We start from the raw sequence: 27790 nt of genomic DNA, 5'->3' as shown, positions 1-27790 counted from the left end.
CTGTACCGTCTGAAGTTCCTGGATGAGGTGATGGTTGTTCTCGGTGACGAGGATAAGCGCAGGGAGAGATGGGATGCGGAAGGCCAGCGGACTGTGGAAAACCTTCATCACTGCAACCTCAATTCAGCCATCTACAACTGGGCCAGTGCATGGAGGGAAGTCTCTGTCAAGACGCTGGAAAGTGGTTAGTTTTGTCTGCTTCTCAGAGCCGATGTGGTGCATGACTTTCTAGATTTTGATGTGGATGACTTCCATGCATGTCTTCGTGCGGTTGGTGATGACGTGGATGTGGACAAAGTGGGTGAGTGGTTGGATAATGATTAGGGCGATCCTGGGTATCAGATCATGTCTGATATCGAGATCTCATCTTCTGTTGCAGGTACAAGTACCCAGCTGAAAGATTACGACGAGGACAGTGAGGATGATGCAGACTCCACTCAGCGCGCCACTACTCCAGCCATCCCCAAGCTGAGCGCACTCTGGGAGCACGTCGAGTTCGTTCTTGACTGCCAGGAACACCCAGACTGCGACAGGGAGATGGGGCCCCTGGGACATGTGGAGGAAGTGCGCGCTTTTAGGCAGCGCATCCTCACTCACCAGAATCACTGTTCCTTACATCAGTCAACCATTGACACCTTTTTCAGGCCCATGACTCCTGCTGTGCTCACCCCTGCCTCCACACCTCTGCTTCACGAAGACCTGCCTTCTACCTCCGAGCCACAGCCCAGCGCATCAGCCACGGTGGAGTCTCCACCGGACATGAGTTTGCAGCTATCTTCAGAGTCATCTGCAGTGGGTAGCCCATCACCACGTCCCAGTGACGCGCCCCTGGGTCACCTACAACACCTACTCTCTGGCTCTGACAGTGAATAAACAGCAGTAACTCCCACTAGACCACATGGGAATTTACAGTGTAGTGCAGTGTTAATGTTAGGATTCCATATTATAATTACAAATCATAATAGATAAATAGATAGATAGAGAGACAGATAGAAGCAGGAAGTCAGATGATGAAAAGGTACTGTGTCTGCAAGAATCGAGCAATGCTAAACATGCTTCTATCTGTCTCCAAATGTCACAAAGAGGACTTTGTATAAACTTGTAGAGAAGTTATATATATATTTGACTTGTGGACGAGAGGTTGTTATACGTGAGTAGTTTGAAAGTAGATAATCTTGGTTCCCTTTTTGTCATGCAATGACAGGAGAGGTAAAGAATAGTATGGGACTATTTTTATTTGTCTTGGAAATATTAACAAAGTCTCACACACACGAGTGAAGTATAAAGTAGAGTCCCGCGAGCTACCTCCCTGTCTCGCTCACTCCCTCTCTCTCTCTCTCTTCCATGTTGCTAAGCCCTTCTCCCTGCTACCTGCCTGTTCTATGGCCTGTCTCCTTCTGAGCTCTCCTAAATTCTGGTGAAACAGGGGTCGTGTCACGTGTGTTACACTGTTGTTGGAAAGATCTAGAAGCCTGTGTGTGAGTATGTGTGTATGTGTGTGTATGGTCACGAGGTGCTGTCTTGTGCCTATAAAGCATTCCTTGAGTTAAGAGTGTGTAAGCATGTTTAGCATTGCTCGATTCTTGCAGACACAGTACCTTCTCATCATCTGACTTCTTGCTTCTATCTGTCTCTCTATCTATCTATTTATCTATTTATCTATTATGATTTGTAATTATAATATGGAGTCCTAACATATTAAGAACAGAATGTGCAGTGTTAAAAAATTAGAATTAGAGTGCAAAGGATTAAGGGCAAAGAGAAACACATGTTGAAATTGGCATAGCGCACATAAGAAAAGAATGTGCAGTGTTAAGAAATTAGAGTTCAGAGTGCAAATGATTAAGTGCAGAGTGCAACATTGGCATGTTTCAAATGCAGTGCAAGTAAGGACAGAATGTGCAGTGTTAAGAAATTAGAATTCAGAGTGCAAAGGATTAAGTGCATGGTGCAACACTGGCATGTTGCAAGTGCAGCGCAAGTAAGAACAGAATGTGCATTGTTAAGAAATTAGAATTCAGAGTGCAAAGGATTAAGTGCAGTGCAACACTGGATTGTTGTATGTGCTACAAGTGCACCTTCGCCACTGTCAGAGTCATGGAGGGGGCGAATTAATATTCACGATGGCCACAGATGTGTCGTAAGCACCCTGTACACTGCTAAGTATTTTCCATACTCACTTCTAATTTCTCATTCTCTGGTTCTTTTTCATTTATTTCATGGTTTCTGCCCCTTATTTGTGTGCATAGGGTCTTGAATAGGTGCTGTGCATGTCCAATAGGGAGTTATTTAAATGGCTTTCAAAGTTAGGTTGGGTTGGGGTCCTTAAGTACCTGTCCAGGGGCATTTTTCCCAAGTCCCGGACAAAACCAAGTCCCGGACATGCCTTTGGCTCTATTACGTTGGATCTTGGAGGGATTAATATATATATATGTATATATATATATATATATATATATATATATATATATATATCTGTCTATCTATCCATCTATTGCCAGACGCCTCAATCCCGTTTGGGGTGACCACAAACAAATCGCCTCCACGTCGCCCTGTCCCCCGCCATTTCACTGCCCTGCTCCCAACTCACACCCCCCTCTCTCATATACCTCTCCACCCCATCCCTCCATCTCATCCTCGGCCTCCCCCTTCCTCTTCCCCCCTCCACCTCACTCACATACACTCTCTTCGTCAGTCTTTCACCCTCCATCCTCTCCACATGGCCAAACACCATGTGTGAGGAACACACACACATGGCCAAACCACCATGTGTGTGTGTTCCTCATAACACTTCCTATCACATCCACATCCACACCACAACGCTTCTTTATATCCTCATTTGTCAGCCTGTCTCACCATGTAACTCCACAGGCTCCTCTTAAATAACTAATTTCCACTGCTCTCACTCTTGACTTGTGTCCTTCCAACAACGTCCAAGCTTCACTTCCATACGTTAGAGTTGGTATCACAATGTTGTCATGTAGTAACTTTTTCACTTCCATGCTCACTTCCCTGTTTCTTATCACTGCTTTCAAAGAACCAGCAACCTTTCTTCCCTGCTGTACCCTTTCAAGCACTTCACCCTCCAAACCTCCATCGTTACTCATCACACTACCCAAGTACTTAAACGTACCCACATTTTCCAATTCCTCACCATCCAACCTTGCTGTACATTCACTGACTTCACCTCTCTCAAAGACCATCACTTTACTCTTCCCTAAATTCACCTTTAGATTCCGTTTCTTACACACTCTCCCAAACTCATCCACCTAGCCTTGCAGCTCCCCTTCGTCTTCACTCAACAACACAGTAATATTTGCAAACAACAGTACAGGGAGTTTACAAACACTATCCTGTCTCACCAGGGCCACTCCAACATCCACTACCCTACCTTGTACCTCTTTTATTACCCCATCCATGTACAGATTGAACAACCGTGGAGACATGACACATCCCTGTTTCAACCCAAAGAAATTCACTGAGTTCACCATCCACATGCACTGCAGCCTTAGCACCATCATACATACTCTTCACAGGATTCAACAACTTCCCATCTACTCCATATACAGTATTCTTAATACTTTCCACAACACCCTGTCTATCCACCCTGTCATATGTTTTCTCCAAATCCATGAAAGCTGCATACAACTTCTTTCCCTTCTCTAGAATCTTTTCCACTAAAGATCTAAGAATGAATATCTGATCTACACAACCTCTTCCCTTCCTAAAGCCTCCCTGTTCTTCTGCAACTAATTGCTCTGTTCTTTCTCTAACTCTGACAATAAGTATCCTACCATACACTTTTCCTAGTATAGTATGAAGACAAATGCCCCTATGATTACCACACACTTCTTTCTCCCCTTTTTCTTTGTACAGGAGAATAATTATACCTGACTTCCAATCCTCCGGGACTCTACCTTCCTCCGAGGCCAATCTGCACATCTTCCACATCCATTCTACCACTATCTCTCCCCCATGCTTCAGCATTTCACCACACACTCCATCAATTCCTGGGGCTTTCCCCAATTTAACTTTCTTCATTGCTTCCACAACTTCTATCCTACTGATTTCTTCTTGTCTTCTCACCTCCCTCCTTCTCCCAGTCATTCCCCAGCCACTTATACTCGCATTACTTCCATCCTGTATGTTCAACAATTCCTTAAAGTGTTCTCTCCATCTGCTCACTTTTTCTCCCTTCTCCACTAGTAATCTACCATTTTTATCTTTCACTCCCCTGCCAACCTCACTTCCACCCTGTCCTACTCTCTTCACCTCTTTTCTTACAGTCCCTCCACTTTATATATATATATATATATATATATATATATATATATATATATATATATATAGATATATAGATATAGATAGGAAATATGGATTGTAGTAGGGTTGATGTGAGGATAGTTAAGGTATCTTGAGTACTGGACAGTGACAATACATTAATGTTCCACTCTGCTGCTCCTCAGATAAGCCCGTAACTAGGTCGGTGGAGCTGGAGTCGGTGAAGACACAACTGACCATTCGAGGGTTTGTGGCCCAAGTGAAAGCCATGCTGGTGTATCACAACAGCAGTCCAGACCCCCTTGAGGTGAGTGTCAGATCTTTGTGTTGGTCACAAGCAAAATACTTTAACATTTTTAAATGCCTTGAAATAACAGGTAACAGATTTTAGCACCAGTCAAATAGGGCAGTACTCTTGAGGTGGATGGAAAGCCAGGGACAGGGATAGCTGGAGCTCCCATTTCATCGACCCTCAACTAGCCTCTAGCCATCCCACTTTGCTGAACTTTTTCTGCATTTCAGTAACATGAGAAGTAGGTCAACATCTTCTTATGTTCATTTTTTTCAGACTGCACCAAACTACTTGCACATTGTACACCACACTTCATCTTCCAAAATATGCAAAAGTGGCATCCCAGCACCCAGCCTCAGAGTTCCTAGATGGGGACTGGGGGATCTTACATTCCCCCACAACATGCATACTCTCTGCCTAGGAAACTGATGTACCTTTGACTGTCAACTTATACCTTTCCATCTTTCTTTCAGTTTGCTCTCATTCAGCCTGTCCTTAAGAAAGGAGACTGTTTTCTGCCCTCTGACTAATGGCTAGTTGCTTTAATGTCCTCAGTTATAGTAACGTTTTGAATATTAACACACCAAAAACAAGCACCTTTCCTATCATAACCTTTTTTTTGATCACCTTTATGGGTTCTGCCAGGGATGCTACACTCACAGTCATCTCACCTTCCTATTTAGAATCCTGGCTATCCTTGATTTAGGATTTTGATGAAAGCTTTGCCATTTTGCTTGATATCTCAAAGGCATTTTACTAAGTCTGACATAAATCTTTAATTTCCAAACTGTCCTCTTATGGGTTTTCTCCTGTCTGTAACTTCATCTCCAGCTTCCTTTCTGGCCATTCTATAGCTGCTGTTGTAGACAGCTACCGATCTTTTGCAGCTATCAACAGTTGAATTCTTCGGGGTTCTGTCCAATCACCAAATCTCTTCACTCCAAGTATGGAGTGAATACAAGAGTTAAACATTTGAATACACGTATAAATATTGTACTTCGAATTTCTAAGAATTCAGTTACAAAGAAGTACTGTGAATTTGAATGCAAATATGAATACATTATGAAATTATTCATGAATGCATCAATGAATACCCTTAAAAAAAATAATAAGGCGTAGCTGTCAGTCAGCCTAGTACTATACTAAATTTATGCAATGGTAAATAACTTTCTGGTACATGGTGGCGACCATCATCCACTCACTTGATGTAGTGCTGCCTACTTCTTCCTTAGCCTTTATCATTGTTTTTCTGTGCCTGGCCTGCTCTCTTCCTATTTCTCCCATCTTTCCTGTCACTTCTTATTGCTTTTCTTTCCTTTACAGGTGGCTTTACGTTGAGTGAGAAGCCAAATGGTTTCCTGTAAGCCAAGAAATCATTTACAGCACTGGGTGGTAACCATATAACCAAACCATACTTGCTCCCTACGTGTCAACAAGTGGGTTGGTGGAGTGTTAGTGCCCCTCCCCATAAAACCAATAACTCAGTCAAATGGCCACCCGTTATGGGCTTATGGCATCTGGCAATAGATAGATTGATAGATAGTAAATAACTTCATGACTGGTGCAAATATTCAGTACTGGGATATCAAACTTATCTTAAGTATAGCAGCAGACATATTAGTTTGTGTGTCCTTAGTAAGCTAGTTACAATAGAAATATAACCTAAGATAGCCAACGGCCATACCACGCTGAGTACACCGCTTCCCGTCCGATCAGCGAAGTTAAGCAATGTTGAGTCTGGTTAGTACTTGGATGGATGACTGCCTGGGAACACCAGATACTGTTGGCATCCCTACGTGTCAAGTGGAGTTGGTGGAGGATTAGTGCCCCTACCTGTAAAACAGTTAACTCTAAGCCCTTGGCCACCCCGTTTGGGATACATGGCATCTGGCAATGAATGAATGAATGAATCATACTAAGCCAAGTCTTTAGTAGTCTTATCTTGTAGGCCTAGCTTTTATTCTTCAGAGGTTTAAAAATATTTTTAATACAGTAATGCCACTTTAGTGTGAAGCAAACTGGTGATATTGTGCAGCTGTTTCAAATTTCATGGTAATTTTGCCAAGAAGAACTGATTAAAGGCAACTGAAAAAGAGATTTTTCGATAAAAATATGTCTGTTTATCTGTATACCTAGACTGCTTCCCCCAAGGAAAGGGAGGTAGCCAAGACAAGATGACACACTCTCAAGTTACTCATCCAGTCAGACATTCATTCGCATCTTAGCCTCAAAGGGGAGAAGGGACAGATCCTCACCGCACCACACCGCACGATGGTCAACTGCGCAGTGCAATCAGTGACATCCGCAGCAGCACCCAACAGCAGAGCTGGTTTAGCCCTGCCACATCATAATAGACCCATCCCCTTACCCGCACCTATGGTGGGGGGGACACAATCTGGCCACACTATGGGGTGGTATTACTACTCTGCGGCCAGGTATGTTAGGAAGAATACTGCCACCATATTCCCTCTGTGTTATAAAAGGCGACTAAAAAAGGCAGGGTGAGGGGACTAGGGACCCCCTCCTCTGTTTTTTAGTTCCTAAAAAGAGACAGATAAATTTATGTACTGCATGAAAACTACAAGCTACTGGTAAAATACCTGAAATGTCATCTTGAGAAAATATATTACCTTTGTATGTATAACATTAAGAGAATGCAATCACTTCTCCCAGAAAGCAAATTGATACTATTGTGTATTACTTTTGTATGTATAACATTAAGAGAATGCAATCACTTCTCCCAGAAGCATACTGATACTATTGTGTATCTGACAACAATAGTTGACTAGGTGTGGCCATAAAACTGTTCAGTTAACTTTTATTACATGGGTCTGGGTAAGTGTGGATCTCTTTTTCTTTTTGTGAATTTATTGTGTCAAATGTAGTACTTTGAAGCAACTTTTCAGTGTCTTGTGTTAACAGCCTGCTTCTCAAGTCATATGTACCTGGGTGCACCAGTTAAGTTTGAACCTGGGGTCTAAGGCAGCAGCTAAACCAATGACATTGAGATCAATCCAGGACCCACCAACAAATACATATGTCCAACATGCTCAAAACCTATCACGTCGAGCCGACAAACAAAGGGTTCATTTCAGTGCAATTCCTGCAAGAACTAGACCCATTACACCTGCACAACACTTGCATCCAGAAAACATTACACAGACACTTGGACCTGCTCCTTATGCTCCTTCCCCCCACCCATCAACCCCCCTTCCAATTCTACTCCTACTTCCTTCACACCTCCACAGCCAAACCCACCGACCCTTCCCGCACCATCCAGTCCCCCAACTCCTCCCATTCCAACCCATCCTAATCCACCTCAACCCTTACCTCCATCACAACCTCCTCCTACCCCTTCCCCTCCACCCACACTGCCTCCCCCCGTGCTGCAGCAGCCAACACACATTGCACACACAACATAAACATCCTTCAGTTAAACATAGATGGCATAAACACCAAAATACATGAACTCACACAATTCATCAAACAACAGAACATACACATTGCCATCTTACGAGAAACAAAACTACACAGAGCACAGAAAACACCAACATTTCATAACTTCACCACCATTCGACAAGACCGGGCCGACAGCAGTGACGGTGGACTCATCACCCTGGTACACAAATCCATCAACTTTGCAGATACCAGTGCACACACAAAGTCACTTCTCCCCCCACATGACACCACAACAGAAATACAGTCAATTAAAATACGCACTGGTAACAAATCACACATAACAGTCGCTAACACATACATTCCCCCCCAATCGTCCCCCACAGCACCACACAATTACTCTCCACAGATACACCACATCACTAACATACCCAACATCATCCTGGGTGATGATTTCAATGCCAAGTCGTCGGCCTGGCATGTCAACAACCCTGACACAGACAGAGGGCTGGTACTACAATCCCAGACAGATCATCTCTTCGTACTAAACAGTTTAGACCAACATACCCATATCCCACACCAAGCCCTCTTCCACCCATCATCTCCAGACATCAATTTCTTCTTCCCACACCTCGCCCCCACTACATCATGGAGAGTGGTCAAAACCCTATGTTCTGATCACCTCCCAATCATCATCACTACCAAAACCAGAATCACCCCAGCTGGTTACAAACACACATACACTAATTATAAGAGAGCCAACTGGGAGGCCTTTGTAATTGAAACAGAACAGCATTTCGAAACACTAAACAGTACACCCATCACAAACATCAACACTGCTGTGAACACTATCAATACAGTCATACAAAATGCAGACAAAAGACTCATCCCTAGAGGCAACAGAAAAAACACAACCCCAACTTCATACCAGAAATTCAAGGCCTCATCAGACAACGGGACACACTGCGAAACTCCCCAACACCCAATACACAAGACACCGTACAACAAATACAAGAACTCAACACTCAGATAAACAATATCTGAACAGCAAACACTAAACTGGAAAAATTACCTCCAAACACTTGACCACAAAACAAACATCAGCAAACTCTACAAAACACTAAACAGCATCACACTTTCCAACAGCAACACCACACAATCACTCGCTGCCATCACAACAACAGACACCATACCCTCAAACAAACAACAAGCAAACACTCTCATCAATCACTTTTCACATGTCAGCCATCTAAACCCCCATCCCGAAGACCGACGTATCATCCGACGTAAGAGACAGTTCCCTACAGCTCTAGACTACGCATGTTTCACTTACAACCAGACGAAGCTCATCATTAACAACCTCAAGCACTCATCTGCCTGTGGACCAGACAACATAAGCAACATTCGCCTTAATCTCCTAGGACCACAAGGCATACAAGCACTCACCAACAAATCAAACTACAGCTACTAACACAACATAACATCCAACATCTGGAAGCATGGCAATATCATCACTGTCCCTAAACCCAACAAAGATCCCACGTTACCCTCCTCACATCGCCCCATCACACTCTTCATCACACCCTCTAAAGTCACTGAACGACTGGTACTACAACTAGTCACACGTCACATTCCCCTAGCCCAGTCACACCACGGCTTTAGGCTACTACACTCCACAAACACCCTTCTTACAGACCTTACACAGAGAGTTTTTGATGGCATGAATTCAGCTAGGCCACCACACAGAATGCTCCTAGTCACACTAGACATTAGCAAAGCTTTTGATGCCATCCCCCGCCACAACCTCACAAACAAAATACTCAGCACAAACATGCACAATAACACAAAAAGATGGCTGACAAACTACTTAGCAGGCAGATTTGCACATGTAACATTTGCCGGTCAGTCTTCTAACATCAGAAACTTTACAAATGATGTCCCCTAAGGATCTGTTTTGTCCCCTACACTCTTTAACCTATACATGCATGACGTACCCACACCCCACACACCATAGATATACATAGCTTCCTATGCAGGTGATATAACACTTACATGTACGCACCAAAACGCAAACACAGCTGCACACATCATTCAACCTTACCTCAACACACTACACGAATGGTTCACCACAAACGGGCTCAAAATAGCCCCAGCCAAATCTACAGTGACTCCTCACAAACTGGACAGCAGAACAGTCACATCCCACACCTCACCATAAACAACACCCTCCTACCACACACACACACACCCAAAATCCTTGGTGTAATATACAATACATCAATGTCATTTAAACAACACATCACAAACATTAAAAATAAAATAACACCAAGACTCAATGCTTTGAGGTCACTTGCCCATACAACATTCGGACACAACAAAGAAACCACCACCACAGTATACAAACAATACATACGTTCAGTGATGAATTATGCAAGCCCTGCCTGGGCTTCTAACCTCATCAAAACACACTACAACACTCTACAGACCATACAGAACAAGGCCCTAAAAATAATGACAGGCTGCACAGCTACTACTCCCACAGACCACCTACATCAAGAAATCAAAGTCCTCAAAGTCAAGGATCACCTAGACATGAGAGGCACCCAGTTTCTTGCTGCAGCCTCCACAAACCTACAACATCCACTACAGTACATGGCAGCACATCCACCCACACCAAGGAACATCAAAACAACACCCAGCACACGATACCATACACAAATACTGTCATCTCTCCCCCCTCGCCCACCTCAGACCTGCTTCCAGAAGCATATCCGCACTCAGATCACTCGCCGCTCCATTCAGTCAGTTGAAGACAACACACAGCTGCATGCACGGCCTCCTGACATCCACCCTTCTGAATCCTATTTTCCTCGTGAGGACAGGGTCCACCTGGCCAGGCCGAGATGTGGGCACCATCCAGCCCTCTTAAGCTACCAGAAGAGGCTGGATGATTCCGTTGCTGATGCCTGTCCAGGATGCAACACAGCACCCCATACTGTTAAGCACATTGTGGAAGACTGCATTGCACACAATCACTTATGCCAACAACACAACCTACACTCTTTGAGAGCTCTGTGGGAAAGCCCGGTCTCGGCCATGGCCTTCCTAAGGGACTCGGGGCTGTTCGGCCAGACTGCCTAGGGAACAACTAGTACTACTACTACTACTACTACCACCACCAATGACAGGACACTGTTCGTGAGGTGTAAGTCGAGTTTGGATTAACCGTTTTAAGTTTCAGTACAAAGTACCTTGACTGCATGTTGCTGAACTCAAATTTCAGCCCTTGTGCAAAATTTGTTGCTTCACCAAAAGATTCCGAGACCGCTACCAATTAGTAAACACAGACTGATTGTGATAAGCAGACTTAGATACAGCAGTCTCTAGTTTATCCAGCTTTTCTTCAGGAATTTTCAGTAAGGACTTAATCTTATTAACTTAAGAATAGCATCATGTTGGTGTTGCTGTCTGAAGTCTCACATCTCCCTCAACCAAATCTGTTACACGAGTAGATTTTGACATTTGCTATTACCTTATAAATTGATCCAGCTTCCCTCATGTCAACCATATATATTGATCCAGCTTTCCTCATGCCATCTTTTGCAACAAGCTGCACATTGTGTGATAAACAGGGGCCATGTTCAGGAAGGAAACTGAAAATGTACATCATCTGAAGAGTTTTGCACTTCTGGAGATTCACTGTCTGATTCTGAGTCATTCTTTTGAACTGCTTTCAGACCTATCTACGTGTGGAATATGATTTTCTTGTTTAGGGGGCTTGGGTCCAGGTAAGGAGAAAGCTTTAATCATTTTGATTCACTGTATGCGATTATGTAATATACTTTGTTGGTGATATTAAAGGAATTAACTACGTGTGGCTGCTCTCCTCATAGGCCTGTGCCATAGTGCAATAGTAAGTGTGCAGCAGTTTGCAGAGCCTACAGAGCTGGATACTCAAGTTTCCCTGCACATGGAGTGAGTTTTTAAAGGTGCAGTTCCACCAAGTCCTTGCAAAATACAGGTGGACCATAAAGAATGCACGGTGTAGCCCCTGGGCAACCTGTGCTTCGTCCATTAACTCCTGCACTCCTCCATGCCAGGTTTTGAAGGTACAAGGGAAATGTTCATCAAACCCACCAGTGGCCAGGATCAGTAGAGGTATTGTGTCAGAATCTCAGGTGGTTGCTGCTGCTTTTGCTGAACAATTTATACTGTTTCCAGGAGAAAGCCTTCAGCACCATATTTTGGTGATTGCGGTAGGAGAGGTTGGGGCTGGGTTTTCAGTCATCGGGGAAGGGGAGGCTGACAACACCTTATTCACTGAGAGAGAACTGCCCATACTTGCTGCTTGGACACAGCTCCAGGACACGATGATATTCCACATGCTGTAATTCGCCATCTAGGGGAGGAGTCCTTGGCCTTGTTCAACTGGAGGGGATGATGGCAACTGGCTGGCACCTGGCAATAATCGTGATCCTTAAGCCAGGGAAGGACCGATCCATTGTGTCCAGTTTCTGCACACCCTCTTTGACATTGTACATTTGCAAACTGTTTTTAGAAAATGGTGGGTTCGTATCTAAATCCCTGTGGGTTCAGGCAGATGTGATCCACTATGGAGAACCATAGATCCACCATGGACAATGTTATTTACCTTGAGGCATCCATCTGCTCCAAATATGCTTCCAGATACATTCATGACTTGAGAAGGAGTTTGATGCAGCTTGGTGTGATGGCACTTTATCAAGTCTCCATTTTTATGGTCTTTGGGGTTGCTTACCCATTTTTATCCAGAACTTCCTCTTTGACAGGAAGTTTCCTGTGTGTGTGTGTGTGTGTGTGTGTGTGGGATGTGAACTCTTCGCTGTACTCTGAGGAGGAGGAGGTGCCACAGAGGAGTGTTTTGAGTGTAGCATTATTTGCTGTTGCAGTTAACCCTCTCATTACTGGACGACGCAGACTGCGTCCAACCACGAGCAATTATTCAGGATGTGGGCCGGCTCGGCCTTGGCTGAATGCTGGTAGAACCCCCCGCCTGTTTCTGCACTCGCGGTACTTCTTAAACTTTTTGTCCTCAGACCCTTGGTTTTGCTTCAATTTCCATGATTTTATTATTCCATGTTTAGAGGATGGAGGGTGAGAGACTGATGAGGAGAGTGTGTGTGAGTTAGGTGGAGGGGAGGAGAGGGAGGGGAAGGCCAAGTGAGATGGAGGGATGGGGTGGAGAGGTTTATGAGAGAGGGGGGTGTGAGTTGGGAGCAGGGCAGTGAAATGGTGTGGGACAGGGCGACATAGAGGCAGTTTGTTTGTGACCATCCCGTGGGGGATTGAGGCATCTGGCAATAGATAGATAGATAGATATTATTCCTTGTAATCTCTAATGGTTGTGCTTGCTTATGGTGTTGCAAAGAATGTTTGGCGAACATAAATTATGCGCTGATTTACAATGTTTTTTATTTCCTTTGTGTTTTCTCATACAAATATATGTTTTATGGTAATTGTTACTGGGTCTGGTTAGTACTTGGATGGGTGACCGCCTGGGAACACCAGATGCTGTTGGTATCCCTACGTGTCAAGTGGGGTTGGTGGAGGATTAGTGCCTCTCCCTGTAAAACAATTAATTCTAAGCCCTTGGCCACCCCGTCTGGGATACATGGCGTCTGGCAATGAATGAATGATGAAACTACGTTCTCAAAGTGAGCAAGGATATTTTCTGAGGTGTGAGGACCAGTAAATCTCCGACAGGATAATATTATGGACTGTAGCTTCCAGTCATGCATGAAGTGGGCATTCACTCTGAGAAACCTACACACTTGTCATTTACTCCAGAAATCTATAGTAATATTAAGGCTTGGGACAGTTTTCCTTATATCTATCTATCTATCTATCTATAGCCCGACGCCCTAATCCCGCAAAGGGTGGCCGCAGACAAAACGCCTCCAAGTTGCTTTGTCACCCACCATTTGACTACTCTCCCCCCAACTCACCCCCCCCCCTCCCTCATATACCTCTCAACTCCATCCCTCCACCTCATCCTCGGTCTACCTCTCCCTCTCCCTCCCCCCACCTCACCCACATACACCCTCTTAGTCAGTCTTTCATTCTCCATTCTCTCCACATGTCTAAACCACCTCAATGTATTTCTCCTAATCTTCTCAACCACATCCACATCCACCCCACAGCGTTCCTTCACTTCTTCATTCGTCAACCTGTCCCTCCACGTCACTCCACATGCTCCTCTCAAGTAACTCATTTCCACTGCTCTCACTCTTGACATGTTCCCCTCTTGTAAGGTCCATGCCTCGCTTCCATACATCAGGGTAGGGATCACAATACTATCATGCAGTGACTTCTTAACTTCCATACTCACCTCCCTATTTCTCATCACTGCTCTCAGTGTACCAACAACCTTCCTTCCCTGCTGTACCCTTTCACGCACTTCATCCCCCAAAGTTCCATCCTTACTCATCACACTACCCAAGTACTTGAATGCACTCACATTCTCCATATCCTCACCATCCAACCTCACTGCACACTCTGTGACTTCATTCCTCTCAAACACCATAACTTTACTTTTGTTTACATTAACTTTCAGATTCCTCCTCCTACACAGTGTCCCACATTCATTCACCAAACCTTGCAACTCCCATTCATCTTCACTCAACAGCACTGTATCATCAGCAAACAGCAACACCGGAAGCTTCCAAATCTCACCCTCATTCATTAGAGCCACCCCCACATCCACTGCCCTACCCTGCACCTCCTTTACAGCCCCATCCATGTATATATTAAACAGCCATGGAGACATCACACAACCCTGTTTCAGTCCCACATTGAGATCAAAGAACTCACTCAGCTCACCATCCATTCGCACCGTAGCCCTAGCTCCCTCGTACATACTCTTCACAGCACTCAACAATTTCCCCTCCACTCCATATATTCTTAATACCTTCCACATACCTTGCCTATCTATTCTGTCATAAGCTTTCTCCAAGTCCATGAAGGCAGCATACACTTTCCTTGCCTTCTCTAGATACTTCTCCACTAAACATCTTAGAACAAATACAGTATCTGATCTACACACCCTTTTCCCTTCCTAAATCCCCCTTGTTCTTCTCCAACTAGCTCCTCTGTCATATGCCTAACCCTATCATTGAGTATTCTACCATATATTTTACCAGTCACACCAAGTAGGCAAATACCCCTATGGTTACCACATACTTCTCTCCCTCCTTTTCCTTTGTATAAAGGAACAATTATACCTGATTTCCAGTCCTCTGGAACCCTTCCCTCTTCCCAAGCCAATCTACACAACTTCCATATCCACTCCACAACAATCTCACCCCCATACCTAAGCATTTCACCACACACTCCATCAATTCCTGGAGCCTTTCCCAACTTAATATTCTTCATTGCTTCCACTACTTCCGCCCTACTGATCTCTTCCTCCCTCCTCTCATCTCTTCTTCTCCCAGCCATTCCCCAACCACTTATACTTGCACTGTTCTCACTCTCCACATTCAACAAATCCTCATAGTGCTCCTTCCATCTCCTCAGTTTCTTTCTCTTCTCCACCAACAATCTAATATTCCTATCTTTCACTCCCCTACTATTTCCCCTTTCACACTGCCTTACTTTCTTTACCTCCTTCCAAAACAATTTCTTACTTTCCCTCCATTTCACACTCAGATTCCTCCCAAACTCTTCATCCACTTTCTTTTTACTCCTTCACCAGTCTCTTAACCTCCCTTCTCCTGCTCACATATACCTCTCTCTTCTCTCTCTCATCTTCTCCCCTACTTCTACTCGCTAACCATTTACTATATGCCTTCTTCTTTTGTTCCACAGCTCGTTTCATCTCATCATTCCACCATGCTGTCCCTTGCACACCCTTGCATCTTCTCCTCATTCCACAAACCGCCTCACACGGTGCGCCTATCTCTTCCGTGAATATCTTACATACGTCTTCCACCCCTTCCATCTGCTCCAGCTCATACCTTCCTAGTCTTTCTTCTACTATGCTCTTATACTCTGTCATTTTCTCACTATCTTGCAATTTCTACACTCTTCTCACAGGAGTTGCTTCCTCCTGTCTTCCCCTTCGTCTCCTCAACCACTTTCTTTGCAGCTCTACTTTGGCCTTATAGAGATAATAATTTGTTGGAGCTCTTCATACTTGTTTTTAAGCGAAGTTGTTAACAAATGACTATGATTTGGAATAACATATTGAGGCTCCAGTGTACTTATTAAATCCTTAAATTCCCCTGTTTCTGCAGGTGACAGTGGTTGTAGGGTTCCAGCAATGAAGGTAACAATTTTGTCAGTACTGTAATAAGCTTCTGGCGTGGATGTGAAGATTTGAAGTGTTCTGTCTTCTTCCAGTTAGATGTTATTGAGGATTGGGTTCTACTTGTAGATGGAGAAAGACCAGCATCAGATATTCGCAGCAGCACTGATGCATGATTATGATGAAGATGAAGAAAACAAAAATCTTAGCTTTAATAACGTTGACTGCACGTTTACTTGCAGGATGTGTTTTTCGGGTGTCACAACCCAAAGGATAAAGTGTACAGTAATCCCTCGATTATCCGACATAATAGAGCCAAAGATATAACTGGATACAGAAGGATACTGAACAATATCCTCTACTGTACCCATACTCTACCTGTACCCAACCTATGTGTACAGTAACCCCTCCTAAAATTGGCAGTGTTCTGTGGTCATTCGGCTCTTTTTGGACATCAAAACCCACATTGCAATATGCAATATAATCCTAAACACTAAAAAAAAATGCATAAACAACAACAACAACAAAAGCTACCAATATGCACAGCCCTACCAATATGTACAGTATGCATCCTAATTTTGGCATTGTTCTGCAGTCTTTTGGCTCTTCTTAGAAATAAAAACACATTGGAATATGCAAAATCCTAAACACTAAGAAAACAATGCATAAACAATCCCCCCCTCCCAAAAAAATACTATGCACACCCTGCCAGTATGTGCAGTACCCCTCATAATTATGGCAGTGTTCTTCGGTCTTTTGGCTCTTTTTAGACACCAAAACACACATTGGAATATGCAGTATAATCCTAAACACAAAGAAAACAATCCATAAACAATAAATAAAACAAAAAATCTACCAATATGCACAGTACCCTTTCCAATTTTGGCAGTGCTCTGTGGTCTTTCAGCGGTTTTTTATACAAAACACACCTTACAATATGGAATATAATCCTAAATGCTAAGAAAACAGTGAATTTAAAAAAATATATATTTATATTCACAGTACCCCCTCCTAATTTTGTCAGTATTCTGCAGTCTTTCTGCTGTTTTTAGACATCAGAACACACATTGCAATATGCAGTATAATCTTAACATTCAAAAATCAATGGATAAACAAGAGAAATTAAAAAAAACACACACACAGTACACTTACCACCAGTGGATGACAGACAGGCGTCATAACCAGCCAGGCTGCAGCAGGTCTACAGGTATCCCATGTGGTCTAGTGGCTAACATCTAGCAAAGGTCAAAGACCTCCTCTTACTCCTCCTCCATCTGCTGAAGCCGGCTGATGAACAGGGATGTGTGGTGTGATGATGGAGCACCTTAGGACCCTCTGAAGACAGCCGCAAGCTCACATCTAACGGAGACTCAGTGGCTGTCGATGTGCTCGGTTGTTGGTCCAAGAGTGAAGACTGGGGTCAAGTAGGTGGTGGTGGTCATTGTGTGGAGAAGGGGCAGGCACTCAAGGGGGTGGCAGGGTTGAAGAAAGAGTCAGTTTTCGTGTGACAGTAGGTGCGGTGATTCTGTCAGAGGATGACAGCGTCCCTGACTGCCTGTAGATCCATTGCCAGCTTAAGTGGCACCAACTCCCTGTCACAGTGAGGGTGTTCGGCCTATTCAAGCATCTGCTTAATGCCAGCCTGAAGCGCACCAAGATGAAGGAGTGACGGAGTAGCGGGGTGGCCAGAGTCAGGGTCCTCGTCCTTGTCCTCATTTTTTTCCTCTGTCAGCCCCACAGAGACAGCAGTGGTGATCTTATCAGACAAGGTCCGATAACCTGGATTGCCACCGTTGTCGTCCAGCCAATCCCTAATGTTGTCAACATCCACATCCTCGCCTGTGTTTTGTGGAAATCGTCCATGTCAAATCCTTCAAAGTCATGCACAGTCTTGCATCCCCCAAAGAGATGAGACCACCCACTTTCCAAGGTTTTGATGGAGTATTCCTTCCAAGCATTGGTCTAGTTGAACACCGCAGACTTGATGTTGTAGCGCCACAGGCTCTCCAATGTCCGCTTCCCACGTGTGTCAACTCCTTCCTCGTCCTCAAGCACCACCATCGCCTCATCAAGGAATCTCTGGTGGTACAGTCTCTTGGCTGCCACAATAACACCTTGGTCTATTGGTTGAATGAGTGCAGTCGTTTTAGGAGGCAGAAACATGCACCTAATAGGGCCTTCATCAGCAACCAGATTTCCTCCGATGGATGCGTAGGGGCATTGTTGAGGATCAGGCGAGCCTTCACCTGGCAGCGCGGGATACGAAGTTCCTTCGTTTGATAACAGATAACCTCCTTGACAAAGTGTCTGTGGATCCAATCTCTGAAGATCTTTGTGGTAAACCAGGCATTTACAGAATGGTTCCACATAACAGACAGGCTATCCATCAGTTCACGGAAACAACGTGGCTGTTTTGTACATCCAACAGTAACGGGTTTGAGGCAGTGCATCCCGTCAGCACTGGCACAGCACAACACCGAGACACATTGTTAGGACAACTTCTGACCAGGCACAGTCCTTTCTGTCTCTTGTGCCAGGGTGTTGCTGGGCAAGGAGCTGTAGAACAGGCCAGTTTCATCAGCATTTTACACTTGACTGAGAGCAGGGTCCTCCTTCTCGATCAGGCACTGCACTTTCTGGCGAAATGGCTCAATATCCTCAACTGCCGCATCCAAAGCCTCGCCATGTGCCTTACACTAGTAAGTCCATGTCGAAGTTTGAACCGGAAAAGCCAACCCTCGAATGTCTTGAAGTTCTGCACATTGTATAGGCGTGTAAATTTCTTGGCTGCAGCCTTCAACTTGGTCCCTCGTACAAGCACACTGGCACCCCATTGCTGGTGGAACCAAACCAAAGTCGACTGGTCGATGCTGGCTTGGCACGGCTGGGCTATCACCTTCTGGTTACCCGTGCGAGTGGTATCGCCGTAGTACTGTCTGTACTGAGTCAGCTTGTCCTGTGATTTCTTGATATCAAACAAGGTTGAACGGGCCAAGTCATATTCACACAGAATGCGTGAAGGTAGCCTGCCCATGTCAACCTTGTCCAATATCTCACGTTCTTCTGAGTCAAAACCCTCCTCTTGTGTTTCTTGGGTGTTGGTGGGGCCATCATCACACACATGAGAACACCATAGAGGTGTCTGTCAGGGGCTATGGTGAAGACTATGATGGAGAATTACTTTCATTGTGGGCACGTCCTGTACCTGGACAATTGGTACTTTAACCCGATTCTTATTTGGTAATGGCACCAGCAGGAGACAGGTATCTGTAGGACAGTAAAGAAAACCCGGCGGCACATGGTACAGGTGGGCCAGAAGCTGCAAAGGAAGGAGGAGGTGTTTTACCAGGCGAAAAATATCCACGCCACCACCTGGCACCACAACCAAGAAGTGAACCTGTTATCGACGGTTTACCGCCCCCAGATGCACCTCACCATGACCGTGGACTACCGCAGTGAGAAATGGGTTCACATTTGGAAGCTGGAGGCGGTAATTGATTATAATGTAAACATGCAGCAGGTGGACCAATCTGACGCCATGATTTCAAGTGTGGGCTGTGCCAGGCCCACAATGAAGTGGTACAAGAAACATTTTTTCCATCTTCTGGATATAATGGTACTGAACACCCACCGTCTCCATGCCAGCACCATGGGAACCAGCAAGACCTTTGAGGGGTTTATCAGAGAGCTGTGTAGGGAGCTGATTGGCACCCATGGACGTGATCGTTGGCCTCGCCAACATCCATGCAGCGCTGACAACCCCCTGCTCCTCACCAAATGCCACTTCCCTAAACTTATCACTGCACAAGGCACAAAAAAAAGACTCCCCATTGCAGGTGCCACGTCTGCCAGCACAGCACAGCACGGCCATGGACCCAGTGGAAGGACAACGGTACCAGTGTGTGGAGTGTGACGTGGGGTTGTGCCTGATCCCATGCTGTGAGTAATATCATACCCTTCTCCACTTAAGTGTTAGAGACCTGTTTTATGTGCGAAAAAAGATGCCTATGCGTGTTACTGTAACGTATATATAAATTAGTGTAAATGATTTCATAATAATAAGTGCAGTGTAAGTACTTCATATATAACATGTGTCATGTGTCTTGTGTGTTCGAGAAAAGACACACATAGTGAGTACAGTATGCAAGAATAATTCGTGTGGAAAAAGATGCAAAACCAGAAAATCCAATAATATGAACATTATTGGAAAAATGCCACTCACTCACTCGAATGTTGTAATGCTCCCCCGCACATAATTATGCTTGGGAACAGTTCCCACATCATCTCTATACCTTCTGAGAGTGTCCTTGTGTCATTTGGGATACTTAGCCTTAAAGAAAACGTAGATCTCGTACCTCAGCTCACTGGGTGTTGTCAGCAGTTGATGAAGTCCACAGGCGTTACTCTGAACATTTCAGCCACTCTCCGAGAGAGAATACACCTCAAAATCGACCTTTTAGGCTTCTTTGAGTACTTTTATGGTTGTTCTCCATATTTTCTCATCATTCTTAACCTATCGAGCAAAAAAAAAAAAAAGGGGGGGGGGGGAAGGGGGATGAAAATTGGCTGGCACTGGGGTGCCATGAAGGTCCCAAGTTGGCTGGCATGCTGTGTGTTAAGGGCAACTTAACTAAAAGAATGTGAAATGTAATTAGAAATGTCATATTCACAAGAACAGAAATTGATAGTTAGGAATGGTTAATTGTGAGAATTTTGTATTCACAGACAAAATACATTTATGACAGTGTTGGCTAACAAAGTTAGACAGGAGAAATATGAGAGAAAAGGGTCGTCTGGTTCATGATTAAGAGTAAAAAAATTGGTGCAATCATTGCTGATCAAGTCCCTCCAGTATTTTTAGGGATTATTATTCAGGTTTTAGAAAAAAAGCGAGTGTCAGCTTGTGAGACCTGAACCAATTAACATTCCCATTTATTGCATTATTTGGGTATTGAGGGGTTTCATCATTGCAGTAGTCTGGTGGATCAGTTACCCATGCTCAAGGAGGTTGAAATAGACTGGTGTTTATATGTGACACTGCCACTGACACATATTTCTTACAAGCCATAGTTAGTGTTAAATGTAAGTAAAATAAGGTAAGAATCAGACAGAATACATTGATCACCACCGAGACTTGCAATGTAAGCAATCCAAGTGAACATTCACTGGACTCCTAGTAAAGTAGTCTGACAGGCGCAGGAATTTCAAGTGCCCTGTCATAATTTTTTATGGATTAACAGAGGTGCAGGACCATCCGATGCCAGAAAATTTGTGATGTTCTTGTACACTACCTTGATATCTAATAACAATAATTTGGATACAAACAAACAGTACTGTACTGAACTGTATTCAGATGTATTAGAATATGAATTCTCCATCCCTGCTTCAGTCTGAACATCAGTGACCTTCTAAGCTCTACATATAACTCTCCACACACACGCTGATGACTCCACTGTTCACCATTCTATTCACTTCTCACAGCATCCACCACAGCAGTTATGTCACCAAACATGGAATGAGTCTATGGCACTCCTAACTTGGCTCATATCTCAGACTGGGGTAAAGATGACCTTGTTATTTTTAATTCATCAAAAACTCTGTTCTTACTTCTTTCAGCCTACCAGAATTTTCCTCTGTCTTTAACCCCTAAGTACCAAGTGACGGTTGTATCAGATGCAAAATTGGTGGGCCGGTGACGCAGGGGGGACAGCTATAACTGCAAGTGTTTTCACGCCACAGGTTGAAGTGGCCGCCACTTGATCTCGTCATCAAAGGGTAGGGATAGCCTCCCAACACCCGAGGCAAGCATACCTCAGTCATCTCTGTGCCTTTGCCAGGTGTAGGGTGGTGTTTTTCTTAAGCCTCTTGTCTGATTCCATTCCCACCTCACGTGGACCCCTTGCCTCACCCACACCTGCCAAGCCTCTTTCCAAGGATACTAGGAAAGGACTAAGCGATAGTGCCATAGGGCATGTCTTGGATGCAGCTGTGTCTAGTTTATCTGGTAATGGAGAAGTTATCATGATGAGAACAAAGCCAAAGTTGGGGCTGTGAGCACACGCACGAATACAGTCTGCCTCGCGGCGAAAAATTATGTATATTCTTCATGCCCATACTCATCAGCACAACCACCTAGAGAACTGGGAATGCTTTGATTTGCAAGAAGAGTTGGTGAGTAATATGGGTTTTGTTTTGCAACTCCTATACTTTCTGAGATATTAAGGTTCGAAAACAAGCAGTTTTGGGAAAAATACGCATACAGAGAGACTGGTGGCGGTATAAATCGCCCGGTGTCCAGGGGTAGGGGGTTTTTCAAGAATACTTCCCCAGTATCCCTCCTTGTCGTAAAAGGCGACTAAAAGGGTTGGCGGAGGGTTAGTGCCCCTCCCCGGAAAACAACTAACTAAAAAAACAACCAATAAGCCGCGGACAAGGACTGACAAAACGATGACGACCAAGGACCGGACAAAGGACATGATTATTGGAACATGGAATGTAAGGGGAGCGAATGATGAGGTGAAAGAGAGAGAGATTGTCCAGGTGCTTGAGGGTGCGAAAGTGGATGTATATGGAATAACTGAAACAAAATGGAGAGGAGAAATTATGAGAGAATGGGAGTATGGATGGGGTATATGTGCAGGAGTAGGTGAGAATGAGAGGGCAAAGGAAGGAGTATGTATAGTTGTGAGTAAAAGATGGAAGAGGAGCATAAGACAGTATGGATCAGTTGGGTCAAGGATTGTGTTGGTAAAGTTGAAAGTTGGAATACAAATGTGGGCGATTGTGTGTGTGTATGCGCCAACGCAAGATCGTGCTAGAAGAGCGAGAGAAGTGTTCTGGACAAATGTAGAAGTGTGCATGGAAAAGTTTGGAAGGAATGAGAGAGTGTTTTTGATTGGTGATATGAATGGTAAAGTTGGGAATGTGAAGGTGGATGGAATAGTTGGTGAGTGGGGTGTGCCTGCTGAGATACATGAGAATGGGAGTGCGTTAGTGGACATTTGTGCTGGGAGGGGGTTGGTGATAGCCAATACCCTCTTCAGGCATAAAATGATCCACAGGTATACATGGCAAGTGATGAGAAGGGTGGGTGGTGAACTGAATGAAAGGAAGGCAATGATTGATTATATGTGTGTGGATGAAAGGATGCGAAGATGTGTAATGGATGCAAGAGTTTATAGAGGTTGGGGGAATGGACTTTCTGACCACTACTTGGTGGTGGCCAGAATTAGAATTCAAGTAAGATAGAGGAATAGAAGAAAGGAAAGACGAGAGGAAGGAGTAGTTGCAAGGAGAGTGGAAAGGTTACAAGAGGATGAGAAAAAGGCAGAGTATAAGAGAGAAGTGGAGGAACGATTGGGCAAATATGAATTGGAGCAGATGGGAGACGTGGAAGGTGTGTGTAGGATATTTACAGAAGAAATATGTGCAGCATGTGATGTGGTGTGTGGAAGGAAGAGAAGACGGAGGGGGGTGCAAGGAACAGCGTGGTGAACTGATGAAGTGAAACAGGCTGTGGCACAAAAGATGAAAGCATACAATGAATGGATGAGAAATAGGGGCATGGAAGAAGTTGAGAGGCGGAAGAGAGAGTTATATGTAGAAAGAAAGAGAGAGGTGAAAAGAATAGTAAGAGAAAGTAATAAGAGAGTGGATGAGGAATTTGGAAGGAATTTGAGTGTAAAGTGGAGGGACTGTAAGAAAATGTTCTGGAAAGAGGTGAAAAGAGTAAGACTGGGTGGAAGTGAAGTTAGCAGGGGAGTGAAAGATAAAAATGGTAGATTACTAGTGGAGAAGGGAGAAAAAGTGAGCAGATGGAGAGAACAATTTAAGGAATTGTTGATCGTAGAGGATGGAAGTAATGCGAGTATAAGTGGCTGGGGAATGGATGGGAGAAGGAGGGAGGTGAGAAGACAGGAAGAAATCAGTAGGACAGAAGTTGTGGAAGCAATGAAGAAAGTTCTATCTATCTATTGCCAGACGCCTCAATCCCGTTTGGGGTGGCCACAAACAAATCGCCTCCAAGTCGCCCTGTCCCCCGCCATTTCACTCCCCTGCTCCCAACTCACCCCCCCCTCTCTCATATACCTCTCCACCCCATCTCTCCATCTCATCCTCGGCCTCCCTCTCCCTCTTTCCCCCTCCAGAAGTTAAGAAAGTTAAATCGGGGAAAGCCCCAGGAATTGATGGAGTGTGTGGTGAAATGCTGAAGCATGGGGGAGAGATAGTAGTAGAATGGATGTGGAAGATGTGCAGATTGGCCTGGGGGGAAGGTAGAGTCCCGGAGGATTGGAAGTCAGGTATAATTATTCCCTTGTACAAAGGAAAAGGGGAAGAAGAAGTGTGTGGTAATCATAGGGGCATTTGTCTTCTTAGTATAATAGGAAAAGTGTATGGTAGGATACTTATTGACAGAGTTAGAGAAAGAACAGAGAAATTAGTTGGAGAAGAACAGGGAGGCTTTAGGAAGGGAAGAGGTTGTGTAGATCAGATATTCATTCTTAGATCTTTAGTGGAAAAGTTTCTAGAGAAGGGAAAGAAGTTGTATGCGGCTTTCATGGATTTGGAGAAAGCATATGACAGGGTGGATAGACAAGGATTGTGGAAAGTGTTAAGAATATATGGAGCACATGGGAAGTTATTGAATGCTGTGAAGAGTATGTACGATGGTGCGAAGGCTGCAGTGCGTGTGGATGGTGAACTAAGTGAATTTTTCTCTTTGAAAGTTGGGTTGAAACAGGGATGTGTCATGTCTCCATGGTTGTTCAATCTGTACATGGATGGGGTAATAAAAGAGGTACAAGGTAGGGTAGTGGATGTTGGAGTGGCCCTGGTGAGAGAGGATAGTATTTGGAAACTCCCTGTAATGTTGTTTGCAGATGATACTGTGCTGTTGAGTGAAGACGAAGGGGAGCTGCGAGGCTTGGTGGATGAGTTTGGGAGAGTGTGTAAGAAACGGAATCTAAAGGTGAACGTAGGGAAGAGTAAAGTGATGGTCTTTGAGAGAGGTGAAGTCAGTGAATGTACAGCGAGGTTGGATGGTGAGGAATTGGAAAATGTGAGTACGTTTAAGTACTTGGGTAGTGTGATGAGTAAGGATGGAGGTTTGGAGGGTGAAGTGCTTGAAAGGGTACAGCAGGGAAGAAAGGTTGCTGGTTCTTTGAAAGCAGTGATAAGAAACAGGGAAGTGAGCATGGAAGTGAAAAAGTTACTACATGACAGTATTGTGATACCAACTCTAACGTATGGAAGTGAAGCTTGGACGTTGTTGGAAGGACACAAGTCAAGAGTGAGAGCAGTGGAAATGAGTTATTTAAGAGGAGCCTGTGGAGTCACATGGAGAGACAGGTTGACGAATGAGGATATAAAGGAACGTTGTGGTGTTGATGTGGATGTGATAGGAAGCATTATGAGGAACACACTGAGGTGGTTTGGCCATGTTGAGAGGATGGAGGGTGAAAGACTGACGAAGAGAGTGTATGTGAGTGAGGTGGAGGGGGGAAGAGGGAGGGGGAGGCTGAGGATGAGATGGAGGGATGGGGTGGAGAGGTATATGAGAGAGGGGGGTGTGAGTTGGGAGCAGGGCAGAGAAATGGCGGGGGACAGGGCGACTTGGAGGCGATTTGTTTGTGGCCACCCCAGACGAGATTGAGGCGTCTGGCAATAGATAGATTGATAGATAGATCCAACTCAATCCTGCATCATCTTTTAACATTCTTGGGATTTCATTCAACTGAGATTTTTCATGAAAAGATCATATTACCACCCATTCAAAATCTGCTTCTAGGAGATTAGGTGTCCTAAGGCGAATTTGTTTCTTTTTTTGGCCCCTGCACAGCTGTTAACTTTATAGAGGGGTTTTATTTGCTCTCGTGTAGAATACATCTCTCATGTGTGGGGATGGGGGAGCTCTCAACATACAGATCTTCTCAACAGGATGGAGTCAAAGGCTTTCCATCTCAATAATTCTCATCCTCTACTGATTCTCTCTCTCTCTCTCTCTCTCTCTCTCTCTCTCTCTCTCTCTCTCAGGGAAGTAACAATGGAAATAACAATTTTGCGGGCTTCTAGTCTTTGGTTCCTTTTTCCTTGCAATAAAAAAGTCTGTCTCTGCATATATATTCATATATCCTGTATATTCTTTTCAGTATACTGTGCAGGAAATGTGATGGTGCTCTTTGAGGAGGTATGCTATATTTTACACATGTCAAGTGCGTATATTGTGGCTTTTTTTTCGTTTTCATTTTCGTTTTTAAAGGCTCCAACATGCTTGCATATGTCGGCATTGGTCACCTAATGGCGGCTCTCCACGCTGCACGATCCATTGCAGCCTCCCTGTTCAGTCCCTTAACCCTGAGGTCACACTTAATGACCTCGTCCCATGTCTTTCTCGGTCTACCCCTCATAACCCCACCCCCAGTATTAACACTTCTCACCTTCCTCACCCAATTATCATCCCCCATCCTCTCCACATGTCCAAACCATCTCAATCCACCCCTCCTCATCACAACACCAATACACTCCAGTCCCATCCTACCTCTCAACTCTTCCATCGTAAACCCAGCCTCTCCAGGCCTTGGACGCAGGGACGCACTGCACATCCACCTAATCATTGTCATTTCTGTATGTCTGAGCCGGCTAATGTCTTCCTCCTTCACTGCCCAGGTCTCACTACCATACAGCATAACACTCATAACACATGCTGCATACACAAAGACCCCTTAGCATATAGGGAGAGTCCTCTCAACAGGTCATAGCCTGTTTCAACTATTAAAATTAATGGGTGGCTATAGTCTCAGGCTTCGTTTGGTACCATTCAGTAATATAGTACAGTATATGACTTTTATCATTCCTTTTGTTGTCTAAGTACTTTCACAAGTCCATTTAATCATTATCATCATCATCAAATACTGTGTTGTCCCATGAGGAGTGTAGGAGCCCAGGGCTAGGCAAGTTGGTTCTGACATTAAGATGAGAGTGACCAGCCCCACTCATCCCTGAGTGGCATTACATGAGCAATAAACCCCAACAACCTCTTGGATATAAATCTGCACAGGCTCAATCCAATTGGAGGGCCTTAGTTACCCACTATAACCACCAGGTGCCATAATTTGGTCATATGGTTACCACCCAGCCTATTGTGTACAGGTAACCATTTAGCTTGTCACTCAGTGTAGAGTCACCCATAGTCAGAAGAAAGAGGAAAGAATAAAAGAAAGACAGAAGAGGAAGGAAGGAAAGAAAAAAGGAAGAGATGAAAGGGCAATCACCCGAGAGCAGCACTACATCGAGTGAGTGGATGGTGAATGACCCCATACATTTAAGATGAGAGTGACCAGCCTCACTCATCCCTAAGTAGCATTACATGAGCAATAAACCTCAGCCACTTCTTGGATATAAACCTGCACAGGCTCAATCCAATTGGAGCACCTTAAATGCTCACTAAACCACCAGGCACCATAATATGGTTATATGGTTACCACCGGGCATAGTAAATGGTTTCCTGGTGTGCAGGAAATCATTTGGTTTGTTGCTGA

General features: G+C 44.4%; 1 protein-coding gene and 1 pseudogene across 1 annotated transcript in view; both read left to right on the top strand.

Annotated features, from left to right (window-relative positions):
• Positions 1 to 27790, top strand: part of LOC145417842 (von Willebrand factor A domain-containing protein 5A-like) — a 756527-nt gene that overhangs the window by 63021 nt on the left and 665716 nt on the right. The window contains exon 2 of the mRNA XM_080286463.1: positions 4467 to 4588. Within this exon, the coding sequence (XP_080142589.1) occupies positions 4467 to 4588 (122 nt within the window). The remainder of the gene's footprint in view (positions 1 to 4466; positions 4589 to 27790) is intronic.
• Positions 6244 to 6362, top strand: LOC145417962 (5S ribosomal RNA; annotated as a pseudogene).

The sequence above is a fragment of the Coenobita brevimanus genome, chromosome 111 (genome assembly GCF_032717465.1).
Source record: "Coenobita brevimanus isolate Jiangsu-jjx chromosome 111, ASM3271746v2, whole genome shotgun sequence".
Classification (NCBI taxonomy): Eukaryota; Metazoa; Arthropoda; class Malacostraca; order Decapoda; family Coenobitidae; genus Coenobita; species Coenobita brevimanus.
The sequence above is the reverse complement of the archived record's forward strand: the minus strand, read 5'-3'. Positions and strand labels throughout refer to the sequence as shown.